This window comes from Salvelinus sp. IW2-2015, linkage group LG17 (genome assembly GCF_002910315.2).
Source record: "Salvelinus sp. IW2-2015 linkage group LG17, ASM291031v2, whole genome shotgun sequence".
NCBI lineage: Eukaryota > Metazoa > Chordata > Actinopteri > Salmoniformes > Salmonidae > Salvelinus > Salvelinus sp. IW2-2015.
This window is the reverse complement of record NC_036857.1, coordinates 28,230,052-28,244,735: the sequence shown is the minus strand read 5'-3', so window position 1 is coordinate 28,244,735 and position 14,684 is coordinate 28,230,052. Positions and strand designations below refer to the sequence as shown.

General features: G+C 41.6%; 1 protein-coding gene across 1 annotated transcript in view; it reads left to right on the top strand.

Annotated features, from left to right (window-relative positions):
* LOC111976245 (RNA-binding motif, single-stranded-interacting protein 2) overlaps window positions 1-14,684 on the top strand; it is a 33,231-nt gene that overhangs the window by 6,234 nt on the left and 12,313 nt on the right. The window contains exons 2-4 of the mRNA XM_024005009.2: window positions 872-1,038; window positions 7,140-7,198; window positions 7,863-7,954. Of these exons, the coding sequence (XP_023860777.1) occupies window positions 872-1,038; window positions 7,140-7,198; window positions 7,863-7,954 (318 nt within the window). The remainder of the gene's footprint in view (window positions 1-871; window positions 1,039-7,139; window positions 7,199-7,862; window positions 7,955-14,684) is intronic.

Sequence of the window (14,684 nt, the reverse complement as noted above, 5' to 3'; positions counted from 1 at the left end):
CGAACTGACAGCATTGATTCACAGGGGACTGTTATAGGTTCAAACAGTAACTGATTTCCCCTCCAAAGCGGTGTTAGCTCAGTATTGATATAAATTGAGTTGTGGCTATAGCAGCCCTGCAGAGTGCCGACTCGACTGAAATGTGATTCATGTGAAGAGTTCTCTGTCTAGAAGTGTATCCATGGTCTGGTGTTTATAGGTCATGATGGTAATGTTTTATGTTATTACTGCCCCCATTAGCAGACCATGGTAGCCTTACACTGAAAGCCTATCTAGCAGACAGTTAAGTACACTGAAATCCTATCTAGGAGGCAGTTAAGTACACTGAAATCCTATCTAGGAGGCAGTATAGTGAAATAACCAAATTGCTATTGATTTCGCAGCCCTGGCCCCGGATTTGTAGGGTACTATATTGACATGTTGCCCTTTGCTTAACCATCCACTGTAACTGGTTATCCTGCTAATTGTTTCCTGAATAGATTTTTGTAGATTAGGTTACACTCTAGTTAAATATAAATCGGTGGATCAGCCTGGAGAGTTGACTGATAACAGCCCAGATGTGATCTAATGGACGTGCCTATTCAGGATTGTGGACTGTCGAGGATTGTAGCATTTTACTGTGACATATTGGGGTTCAAAACTGGGTTTCCTGCACATTTTAGCCTGCTGAGCCAAAGCCTATAGGCATAAAGTCTCAAGCAAGGTTAGCCTACTCATCACGCCAATTGGTTTTACCAAACCACCGCCCTTACATCCTCACCAAATGTCCAATCTCACCCAGAATCAAATCTTGCATACATGCTAGCCAGCTACTGCCCAATGTAATCATATCCTGTTTCTGATGTCATATCCTGTCTCTGTCTCGCTCCAGCCGACGTATGTGTCTTCCAGCCACCAGATGGCTCTACCCAGCCCCAACCACACCACCACCAGCAGTAACGGCAGCCTCAGCGCAGAGCAGCTGAGCAAAACTAACCTCTACATCCGCGGCCTCCACCCGGGAACCACAGACCAGGACCTGGTCAAATTGTGTCAGCCGTGAGTAACTCATCAACAAATCACTCCGCCACCACACCTCTCAGTGAATCTATGGCTCTGTGTAAAATGAATGAACTGTGGTGGAAGAGAATAGTGATTGAGGAAATTGTGTTAATGGGGATAGACAGGGCCTGAAATAATGCTTGAGCTGAAAAGGGCAAGAAGCTGGTGCACATTTCACTAGTATGTCACCAGTCAGTGGCCTGTGGACAGATCAACTGGACGTTTCAGGCAGGCACAACTGAGGGCAGACTTCCCAACAGCTAGCTTACTAAGCACGTTCTGTCTCTCTACCTGGTGCTTCCTCTCTGTATGATGGTCTTGCCATCACCAGGGAATGGGCTCACTCAGCTTCCAGTGGTCTGAGCGGTTGGTATCTCTGCATTCAAAGAAATCATATGATTACAGCATTTCCAATATGCATTAGACACACAGCAGTGATAACCAGAACTGTTATGCCAGAGCCACTTGGTCTGTGTCTGTTCGATCATCATTGAAACACCAAATGAAAAAGCCCGTTGGGTGAAGATGAAGGAGTTGGCTTCTCTTCATTGAATACTGGAGCCTGAGGAGAAACGAAACAGTAGAAAGAGTGAGACGTAAAGCTAGATGGTGAGGGAAGGAAGGAGAAAGAGGAGGGGGAAGGGAGAGGGAGAGGGAAGGAGAGATAAATGGGGAGAAAGTGAATGGAGAAGAGAGAGAGGGTGGGAAGTAGAGAGGGAGAGGAAGGGAATCAGAGGGAGAGAAAGCGAGAGAGAAGGCAAGAGGGAGGGGGGAGGAGAGAAGCAGAGTGAATGAGGCCTGCTATTTTCCAGCTGTCTGGAAGATATGGCTCACATGAGGCTGCCCAAACCCACAGGAAACCCTGAGCCCAGGGGAAAGGGAAATACAAACAAGGCCAGTGGCATGAAGAGGGGGATGGAGAGAGACAGCGGGAGAGAGAGGGGGATGGAGGGAGAGGGCGAATTAGGGCGGAGGAATGTAGGGAGTTAAGGTTTTCTGTGTGAGGTGGTATGTGGGTAGTTCTGCTGTTACAGAGTAGATCAAATCATTGCATTTGCTTGTGAGTAGAGGAGGGTATTAAACAAGGTGTACGGTTTTGTTTTGAGATGAAAATATGCTTTGTTAAAAATAGGCAATAAGAATGGATGGCGCTATGCAAGGTCTACTCTACTGTACACTGAGTGTACAAAACATTAGGAACATCTGCTCTTTRCATGACATAGACTGACCAGATGAATCCAGGTGAAGCTATGATCCCTTATTGATGTCACTTGTTAAATCCACTTCAATCAGTGTAGATGAAGGTGGAGGAGACAGGTTAAATAAGGACTTATAAGCCTTGAGAAAATTGAGACATTCATTGTGTATGTGTGCCATTCAGAGGGTGAATGGGAAAGACAAAAGATTTATGTGCATTTGAACGCGGTATGGTAGCAGGTGCCAGGTGCACCGGTTTGTGTCAAGAACTGCAACGCTGCTGGTTGACGCTCAACAGTTTCCTGCGTGTATCAAGAATGGTCCACCACCCAAAGGACATCCAGCCAATTTGACACAACTGTAGGAAGCATTGGAGTCAACATGGGTAGCATCCCTGTGGAACGCTTTCGACACCTTGTAGAGTCTATACCCTAACGAATTGAGGCTGTTCTGAGGGCAAAAGGGGTGCAACTCAATATTATATATGTGTTCCTAATGTTTTGTCCACTCAGTGTACGTAACTATAGAGAGCTTGGCAATACAGGGAAGAACAAGAATAAAGTCATGAACTGAATGATGAAGTGAAAACTACAGGAAACATGAATTTGATATAACTAACTAACTAACTAACTGCCAGTTGCTCCATGTGAGGCGAGGAGCTATGAGCTCTGGTGGGGGTATCACACCTGGGTTCAAAATAGTATGTTAAATCCTTTAAATACTTACTCTGTGCTTGATTAGGCTTTCCTGGTGCAATGGAATCAATGGATGAGTTTCATAAATACCAACCTTGCCCATCCGGCACACAATTGACATGCTTAATCAAACGCTCAAAGTATTTGAAGGAAAACAAATACTGTTTGAACCCAGGCCTGGGGGGTATGGATGGGAGGTTGTTCTGCCTCCTAGCCCCAGCAGCGCAGCCTCTTTGGGTGGCTGGCTCTGGCCTGGCTCTAGCTGACTATGGGTGCTATGCTAGACACTGTACTCTCTGCTCTCTGCGCTCTCACACATGGCTGAGTCTCCTGCCCCTCCAACCTCCCTCTCTCCACACCATATAGCCACAGAGTCAGACCTCCCAGCTGAATGCACTAGTAGATGGGCATCTCTCCATTGCACAATTAAGGAGGCCAGCAAATACTGTACTGTACACAGCTAGTACCCAGGAGGAGATAGAGAGAGAGAGAGGGAGCTTGTAGCAATCTTTCCCTCATGCAGTATTCTATGGGGATATCCATAGCTCAACTAAGGAGGCCTGCAAATACGATATAATGCCCAGAGCAGAGAGCTAGTAGCAACCAGTTCCCACCATGCAGTTAGCCTATTCTAGGGGTGATTTCCATTTGCACACAGAGCAATATTGTCCACAAATAATGTTACCAGAAAACAGTGGATATGTTATGCCAAAGCATAATGTATTTGATGGCATAATGTATTTGATAGCATAATGTATTTGAATAGCAGATAATGTATTTGATGCAAATAACATGTATTTGATGCATAATGTATTTGAATAGCATAATGGTATTTGATAGGGCATAATGTATTTGATAGCATAATGTATTTGATAGCAATAATGTATTTGATAGCATAATGTATTTGATAGCATATGTATTTGATAGCATAATGTTTTTGATAGAATAATGTATTTGATAGCATAATGTATTTGATAGCATAATGTATTTGATGCATAATGTATTTGATAGCAATATGTATTTGATGCATAATGTATTTGATGGCATAAATGTATTTGATAGCATAATGTATTTGATAGCCATAATGTATTTGATGGCATAATGTATTTGATGGCATAATGTATTTGATGGCATAATGTATTTGATGGCATAATGTATTGATAGCATAATGTATTTGAATGGCATAATGTATTTGATAGCATAATGTATTTGATGCATAATGTATTTGAATAGCATAATGTATTTGATAGCATAATGTATTTGATGGCATAATGTATTTGATAGCATAATGTATTTGATGCATAATGTATTTTGATAGCATAATGTATTTGTGATATGATGATGCATAATGTATTTGATGGCATAATGTATTTGGATGGCATAATGTATTTTGATAGCATAATTGTATTTGTAATGGCATAATGTATTGATGGCATAATGTATTTGATGGCATAATGTATTTGATGCATAAATGTATTTGATAGCATAATGTATTTGAATGGCATAATGTATTTGATGGCATAATGTATTTGATGGCATAATGTATTTGATGGCATAATTTGATCATTGTATTTGATGGCATAATTATTTGATGGCATAATGTATTTGATAGCATAATGTATTTGATGGCATAATGTATTTGATGGCATAATGTATTTGATGGCTAATATTGTGTATGTTTTGATGGCATAATGTATTTGATGGCATAATGTATTTGATGGCATAATTGTATTTGATGGCATAATGTATTTGATGGCATAATGTATTTGATGGCATAATGTATTTGATGGCATAATGTATTTGATAGCATAATGTTTTGAATGGCTAATGTATTTGATGGCAAATGAATAGGCATATCGTATTGAATGGCATAATGTATTTGATGGCATAATGTATTTGATAGCATAATGTATTTGATGGCATAATGTATTTGATGGCATCCTGCATAGATCAGCAAACGTAACATGAAATACTAATGTTACATTAGAGGTCAAATGGGACAGGTTTGCTTTAGAGCATATTTACAGTGTGGTGGAGAATGTCCTTTAGCTAATTCAAATCTCTAAAGTTGTTTGGAATTGTAGACACCAGTGTAATATATGCAGAATAGCTTAATTTCCTGTTAGCTTTTAGTAGCCTGTTTTTGGAAGATACCAAATAACAGTATATGCCAGTTGGAGGAACATGTGTATAGAAAGAACAGGGGACACCTGTCCGGTCTGTCTCTGTTAGTACAGCACAGTGCAGGTTGAGAAACAATGAGAGGATTTTCAAAACAACACCCGTCTCCTTAATAGGTGTGTGATGTTCATGTGCTGTAGTAAAAAAGTTCAAGGGCTGCCCTTACTCCTTTGTTTGGTGTGTGCCTATACCCTGCTGTAAAGCTGGGGGAGCTATGCTAGGGAGATAGAGGGGCAGTAGGACCCAGAGATGAGGCTCTGTTCTGGGTGTTGTGTTAGCTAGCAGAGTGAGAGAGAAAGTGTTGCTGTGGATCCCAGCCAGCCAGCCATGCAGGGTTGCTTGTACAGCACAGAACAGCACAGCCTAGGCAAGGAGAGTGAGATCAGGTTACAGAACATACACATGCCTAGAGAGATGCAGGGAGCTGATATCCTGCTTCTGCAGTGTTGGTGCAGAAACAGGGGAGATTGTAAAACTAGGTCTACAGTACAGAATATCAATAGACGGCAATGTACAAGCCCAATATGTTCCTCCTGGAACAAAGATGATTAAGTCAAGACTTCTACATATACAGTGAGCTCCAAAAGTATTGGGACAGTGAAWWWWWTTTTCTGGTTTTGGCTCTGTACTCCAGCAGTTTGGATTTGAAATGATACAAAGACTATGAGCTTAATAAAGTGCAGACTGTAGCTTTAATTTGAGGTTATTTCCATATCGAGTGAACCGTTTAGAAATTACAGCACTTTTTTTTACATAGTCCCTGTCACGGATCCCTCCGGAACATTCATCACGCACATCTGTCCCCTATTCCCACTGATTAGTACTTGTATAAGTGTGTTCTTGGTTTACCATTGTCCGGTCGATTATTGTTACAATGTCCGTTGGTGTGTGAATACCTGTGCTGTGTGTTTTGGGCTTTTGTGCCATTGTGGATTGCATAGATGATTACAGGTCTCGTCCCGTGAGTTAATCATTGTGCGCTTGTGTTATATATTCGAGGTTCTTCTTGCTCTTTTGTTTGGGTTTCTAGCCTGTGTTTTGTATCGTGTTTGTTTGGTCTTCGTCTCCGTGTCTTTACACGGCACGCCGCAATTTGGGTATAATAAAAAATACTATTACGCATTCCTGCGCCTGTCTCCCGATCCTTCATACCAGTTTTTTGGGACCAAAAGTATTTGGACAAATTCACTTATGTGTATTAAAGTAGTCCAAAGTTTAGTATTTGGTCCCATATTCCTAGCACGCAATGATTAGATCAAGCTTGTGATTTTACAAACTTGTTGAATGCATTTGCTGTTTGTTTTGGCTGTGTTTCAGATTATAGAAATGAATGGCAAATAATGTATTGTATCAGTTTAAATCCAAAGTGCTGGAGTACAGAGCCAAAACCACACAATAATGTCACTGTCCCAATACTTCTGGAGATCACTGTATTTCCAACTACAACAACATAATTGTCAATCATGCATTGGGTCATTTGTTATAAGCTAGGTCTATAATATGCATTAATAGACAGCATATACAGGCCCTATATGTTCCTCCTGGAAAGAAGATGATTAAGTCAGATGAGTAAGATAGAAATGTATGGTTGCTAGGAAACAGAGATCGTATTGGTATATTTATATTTAGTACTACACAGTGTTTAATGTAGTATTGCTTATCTACAATTTCCATTCAGGAAATACAACACTACACCAACACTCCATMTCAGTGTGCTCTGCCTTGAGATGACAGGGTTAGGATGAGCCTCATAGACAATGATGGAGTGATGTTGGATTGAGTAGGATGTGGGAATCCTCATGGGAATCACTCCTCCGGTTCTACCACATTCCACTTCTTAAAACATGCATCTCCACAGATCAAATTAGTTCAACTCACACACCGTAAGACCCCCAATGCCTTTATAATACCTCCACCCTGCCAACTTTACTAATATGATATGACGTTAGTAATGGTCTGTACGCAGCAGAAGCGTTGCTTGGTCCCCAGAAACCCTGACCATCCATCCACCTTTGTGTTTTCCAGGTATGGAAAAATTATGTCCACTAAAGCCATCCTGGACAAGACCACCAACAAATGCAAAGGTGAGGAGAGGTGTTTTATTTAAAAAAAACATACACCCACACAAACTCACTCACGCACACAAACACACTCACAAACAAACACACTCACACCTACAGTACACGCAGATGTATGTCGCGCACAGCTCAAACATGACGTGCAAACATTCCAGAGAGGCTCTGTCTGTTTATTCTCAGCGGGTGTTTTCGTGATGTAACCCAAAACGTGGGCAGCGTAGCGTTCTGGCCACATCTGGCCACAGTAGAAGGATAGACTATTCTCCTAAACCTGCCTCCACCACAGAGGTTCTGTTCTGTAGCGTTATCCTAAACCTGTCCACAGTGCAGTAGTGGAGAGATTCTGTTCTGTCATATTATCCTTAACCTGTCTGCTGTTTCAGCCTCATTCAATGCTTACCTGCACAGGACCTGCATGATTTGAGGTGTCATGGCCATAGGTAGATACTGTATCTATCTCTATGTTCATGCCTAGGGACAGATGGTTTTCATTATCATGTTACCTGGCAAGGAATAACACTGGTCCCTAGTTATAGTCTATAGTTTTACATTTTTCCTGGTCAGGTCACATAGTCCTAGTCAGAAAACTCCCTGCCCTAGGCCTGTTGCCATGGTATGTACTTCTCAGTGTCACAACTCAAAGTATGTTTGTCTGTCGTTGTCCCTGCAGGCTATGGCTTTGTTGACTTTGACAGTCCGTCCGCGGCACAGAAAGCAGTGACCGCACTGAAAGCTGGTGGAGTCCAGGCTCAGATGGCTAAGGTAAGATGTCTACTCTCTCTCTCTCTCTAGCTCCCCCTGTTTCTATATCGCTCCCCCCTTTCTGAGAGCAGAGCTCTCCTTGTTGTGGTTGTTCTTTTGTCTTTGTGTGGTGACCCTTGAGAGAGTAGTGTGTTGACCAATTAAGCCCATCGGTGTGTGTATGTGTGCCTGCATGTATGTCTTACAGAGGTGTGCTCAGGGAGTGTGTCCCAGGCAAGCAGCTCCTGCTCCCTCAGCAACCTGTACAAAGGGCTAGCCTGTTCTCCCTGGTGGAGGGAGGCAGGAGGCTGAGTCACTGTCTGAGCAGCTCTCTCCCCAGCCTCCCCAGCCCAGTACCAGGGCCCAGTGCCCAACCACGAGCCTTGTCCCACCGGCTGGCCTCTCGGCACACTCTCAAACCACACATTTGGCAACCGCACACACTCACACACAGACTGCTTCAACCTCAGCCCTGCACCATCTCTGACACACACTAAACGTACACTTGGCAACCACACACACACACACACACACACACACACACAACACACACACACACACACACACACACACACACACACACACACACACACACACACACACACACACACACACACACAACACACACACACACCACACACACACACACCACACACACACACACACACCACAAACTGCTCCAACCTCAGCCCACACCATTTCTGACACACACACACACACACACAGCCCACAGGATCAGAACAGAGCTGATGAAATTTCACCAGAATGACTCACAATGAGTCAGAAATGTGTCTGGGTACGTATCAGCCAAGGTTGTAAACCTCCCAATGAACACCAGACATACATGCAGACTGAAATATGGGTTATTCAGTATGTGAGAACACTTGTGAATGTCAGTAATCCAGCACAAATGGAGATCAGCTTCCCACCTAACAATTCTAGGGAGAGAGAACGTTTTTGTAATGTTACCCATAATGTTCCCGTAATGTTTGAGTGGTCCAGTTCTCCGTTAGTCAGGGGAACATTCTATATATTGCTTCTGAGTGGCGCAGCGTTCTAAGGCACTGCGTTGCAGTGCTAGAGGCGTCACTACAGACCCTGGTTTGATTCTGGGCTGTATCACAACCGGACATGATCGGGAGTCCCATAGGGTGGGCCACAATTGGCCCAGCGTCGTCCTGGTTTGGTCGGGGTAGGACGTCATTGTAAAACAAGAATGTGTTCTTAACTGACTGGCCTAGTTAAATAAAGGTTAAATAAATAAAAAAATACATCTATGTTAGCAAAAACGTTCTGAGAACCTTTTTAGCATATTTTGGTGTTAACGTTAGGAGAACATTCCCTTAATGTCAAGAATAACTTATCTACAATGTGGTTATAATGTTCTCAGAATATACAACATTAATGTTCTAGACACGTTTAATGGGACATTGCTGCAACATTCATGTGTCCAGTTGTCTGAGGGTTACATTTTTTTCCCATCAACGCCCCATCAAAAATATACAGGACAGGGATGCCATGTTCTCAGAATATAAGATATGAATGGTCTAGACATGTTTTATGAGAACGTTGAAAGAACATTCTGGTTTCCAGTTTTCAGGCCTTGTTACTGTTTCCAAGCCTATGAGTTTGTAGCTTCAACTCCGCAGGACACACACACACTAACACACACCAACTGATTAATGGCCTGCTGAATGTTGTTTTCTCTTTTCTCTTGATTCGTTTGTTCTTTTCCATATTATGTCTATCTCTGAGAAGCTACCCAGGGCTGGAAATAGCCCATATTAATATATGTACCCTTAGAAATAAGGTTCATGAAATCAGTAACTTGCTAACATCAGATAACATTCACATATTAGCCATTTCTGAGACTCACTTAGATAATTCCTTTGATGATACATCAGTAGCAATACAAGGATATAACATCTAAGAGACAGGAATGCTTATGGGGGAGGTGTTGCTGTATATATTCAGAGCCATATCCCTGTAATGCTTAGAGAAGATCTCATGCCAATTGTTATTGAAGTGCTGTGGTAGCAGGTTCATTTGCCTCGTCTAAAGACTATTATTTTGGGGTGTTGCTACAGTCAGTATCTAAATAATGTGTGTGAAATGCTTGATAGTGTATGTGATGTAAACAGAGAGGTGTACTTTCTTGGGGACCTGAATATTGACTGGTTTTCATCAAGCTGTCCGCTCAAGAGGAAGCTTCTTCCTGTAACCAGTGCCTGTAATCTGGTTCAGGTTATTAATCAACCTACCAGGGTGTTTACAAACACTACAGGAACAAGATCATCCACAGGTATCGATCACATTAACTAATACTGTAGAACTGTGTTCTAAAGCTGTATCTGTCCCCATTGGATGCAGTGATCACGATATAGTGGCTATATCCAGGAAAGTTCCAAAAGGTTGGCCTAAAACTGTGTATAAGAGATCATACAAAAGATTTAGCTGAGACTTATGTGGATGATGTAAAAAAAAAAAAAAAAAAGTGATTAATAAGGAGCATCCAGATGCTGCACTTGATGAATTTATGAAATTGCTTCTTCCAATTATTGATGCACCTGTTATGCACCTGTTAACATGCACCTGTTAAGAATCTATATGTTACAACTGTTAAGGTTCCATGGATTGATGAGGAATTGAAAAGCTGTATGGTTGAAAGAGATGGGGAAAAGGAGTGGCTAATAAGTCTGGCTGCACATCTGACTGGCTGACTTATTGCAAATTGAGAAATTATGTGAATAAACTCAACTAAAAGAAGAATAAACTGTATTATGAAGACAAGAATGATGGAACAAAAACTTTTGAGTACTTTAAATGAAATTAGGGGCAGAAAGACAAATTCAACTCTTTTATCGAATCATATGGTGTTGCCAATTATTTTAATGATTACTTAATTGGCAAAGTATCTGTATATCTTAAATCTGAGTTTAGAGGAAGGTGTTTGTCCTCAGGCTTGGAGGGAAGCCAAAGTCATTCCGCTACCCAAGATTGGTAAAGCGGCCTTTACAGGTTCTAACAGCAGACCAATCAGCTTGTTGCCAGCTCTTAGTAAACATATGGAAATGATGTTTGACCAAATACAATGCTATTTCTCTGTAAACAAATTGACAACACCTCACCCCTAAACAATAAACAAACATACAGTCAATAATACAATAGAGAAAAAGTCTATATACAGTGTGTGCAAATGAGGTAAGATAAGGGAGGTAGGCAATAAAAAGGCCATAGTGGCGAAATAATTACAATTTAGCAATTAAACACTGGAGTGATAGATGTGCAAAGATGAATGTGCAAGTAGAGATACTGGGGAGCAAAGGAGCAAAAAAATAAATAATAAATAACAGTATGGGGATGAGGTAGTTGGATGGGCTATTTACAGATGGGCTATGTACAGGTGCAGTGATCTGTGAGCTGCTCTGACAGCTGGTGCTTAAAGTTAGTGAGGGAGATATGGAAAGCTCTGTTAAAAGTACATTTAAGAAAAACTTGTATTGATCATAGTGATTCAGGAGTACAATTAAAACAGGTTAATCTGCTCCACCAACATCAGACAACTATACTGAAAACCCTTAAATTGTTGAAATAAGTAAATCAAGTCACTGATGAGGACTGTCAGATTAAGTGGTACCTGCCATGGACATGGTGGTGTAGTAGGAAGATCGGCATACAATGAACCAGGAGGTTGTGAGTGCAAATCCCAGGTGAGGATATGTTGAATAATAATTACTGTATAAATGAACATGCACAATATACAAACAATTAGGAACACCTGCTCTTTCCATAACATAGACTGACCAGGTGATGTCACCAGTTGAATCCACTTCAATCAGTGTAGAGGAAGGGGAGGAGACAGGTTAAAGAAAGATTTTTAAGCCTTAACACAATTGAGACATGGATTGTGTGGGTGCCATTCAGAAGGTGAATGGGCAAGACAAAATATTTAAGTGCCTTTGAACAGGGTATGGTAGAAGGTGCAAGGCGCACCGGTTTGAGTGTGTCAAGAACGGCAACGCTGCCGAGTTTTTCCTCGCTCAGCAGTTTCCCGTGTGTATCAAGAATGGTCCACCACCCGAATGACATGCAGCCAACTTGACACAACCGTGGGAAGCATTGGATTCAACATGGGCCAGCATCCCTGGGGAACGCTTTCAACACCTTGTAGAGTCCCCGCCCCGAAGAATTTTGGCTGTTCTGTGGGAAAAAGTAGAGGGTACAACTCTATATTAGGAAGGTGTTCCTAATGTTTTGTCCGCTCAGTGTATAATAAAAGCACTGTGTGTGGGAGTATCCCTAACTTTTTCAACTGACTAAGAGCTATGAATGGATCAGTGGTTCACCAATCAGGACCTTGATTGGCCCTGTAACAAGACGTGATGTGTAATTCATTTTTATCTTTCGGACACAGAAACGTTCTCGCAACGTTCCCATGAAACGTGTCTAGAACACGAACATCTTACGTTCTGAGGACATGGTAAACAGGTTCTGGGTAAGTTCTATGTCATATTAAGGGAATGGTCTCTTGGAAACATTCCTTGTACATCACAGGAACATTCCTATGAAAACATCAGTTAATGACCTTTTGAGACTGTCGTACCCCATCACAACCAATAATATAAGCTTGTTTACACAATTGTTTGTAAACAATGCAATTGTAAACCAACACTCCATAGCCTCAAAACATGATTATAACAATATTTTGGATATCATGGATGGTCAGTCCTTGCATCCATATCTCTGTCTATGAATTTGAGAGTGGTTACATTTCTCCAGCCCCATCCCTCAGCTGTTTACCAAACTGCTTTGTTATTGTTTGAACTGCAGATTGCCTCGAAGGGAACGTTCTCTAAAATAGTTGGGTTCTCAGTGGTGTTGGGTGTGTGTGTCTGTGATGGTTGGAATAGTGTGTGTGTGGTTGCAAACTGTGGGTTTGGTGTTTGTTGTTGATGATGTGACAATGAGAGGTGTGTGTGTTCCTCAGGGAGAGACAAATCACCTTCACTGCAGGTCGCAGTGATTACACTATGCATAATTCATGAGCTTGAGATGAATATCAAATGCATTTTACAGCTTTTTAATCACATCTGCACACTAATGAATATGCAAAACAGTTATGGTTGAGATTCAGATACGCTATCATACAACTATCTTACTTTCCTGTTATTTCAATTCAATTTGTTTGGGCAGGCAGGTAATTTACTGAGTAGAAGTGGAAAATATATCAAATTAATCAAAAGAATATGACATAATCCAAGCATTCCTACTTGGGAAGGACTACTTGGCTCCTTGAGTTTCAGATCGTATTTGTCACAGCTGCATAATTTTACTGATACCTGCATATGAATTCAAGGTCAGGATTATGCATGTGACTGACACATTTAGTCATGCCCTGGTCAGAGCCCCATTGGGAATATGATGGTGTGTGGAGCCATAGGAATGAATCAGAATGATTTCCAAAAGTCTCTGTCCACATCTGCCCTCACACAGTGTATAATTCTCCACAAAGATCACCCAATTATTGTAGAGACTCAGAGCCCATTGAATTGCAATTATTCTGTGATATCATATTACTTCACTGACACATGAACCCTCAGTCCTGTTAACACAGCTAGTCTCACACAATGGGCCTGTCTTCTTCTCTCTCAGTGACTGGCTGTCTAATAAAGTGTTGAAGGGGGGGGGGGGGAGACAGAGAGAGAGGGAGATAGAGACAGAGAGAGAGGGAGTGAGGCAGAGAGAGAGGGAGTGAGACAGAGAGAGGAGTAGGGAGAGAGAAGTCCAGCCAGACTCCCAGCTAACAACAAACGTTCCCACAACTTGAGAGATGTATGGTTGTCTAATGTTGGTGGGGCATGTTAGCCTGTTTAATGATACTACTGAATGACTATGATCAATAAAATATATCTTTTTTTGTACTTTTAACAGAGTTAAGATTTACTTCAAAGTGCATTCACCCTATTGATTACACCTATCAAGTTATTTCATCTACATAAGTGCCTAGGGAGGAGGGGTTAGGGTTTCTTTGCAGGGCCTAACTATACTGGCCCATAAGCACATGCCCTAAAGATATCCCTTATTGGGAAAGTGGTTAGGGCATTTGACATTGGTGCTGGTGGCCAGTGTTCAAGACCTGCTAAGGGAGTAAACCCTGTTCTTAACCATACAGTAAGATTAAGAACACCTTCCTAATATTGAGTTGCACCCCCCTCTTTGACATGTGATTATTGGCCCAGTATAGTTAGGAATGTCCCAAAGAAACCCGAGGCACTTCTGCGGATGTGAAACAACTTGATAGGTGTAAGTAATAGGGTGCATGGACTTTGAAGTAAATCTCAGCTCTGGTAATTTTTTGGATTGATCGTAGTGCAGTATCATTAAAACAGGTTAACATGACCGACCAACATCAGACAACTATACCGAAAACCCTTATATCGCTGAAATAAGTATCTCAAATCAATGAGGAGAATAGTCATCTTAAACGACATGTACATGGTGGCATAGCAGGAAGATCGGTTTACTGTGAACAAAGAGGTCGTGAGTTCAAATCCCATGTGAGGACTGTTGCATAATAATTAATGTAAACACGCACAATGTAGTCATGTAGGTCAAATATGTCAGTTAAAAGTACTGTGTGTGTGAGTATCTTTGACAATTGACAAAGAGCTATGAATGAATCAGGGCCTGTTCCTTCCATCAACTGATAGACAGAAATGTTATTGAAACGTGTCTAGAACATTAATATATT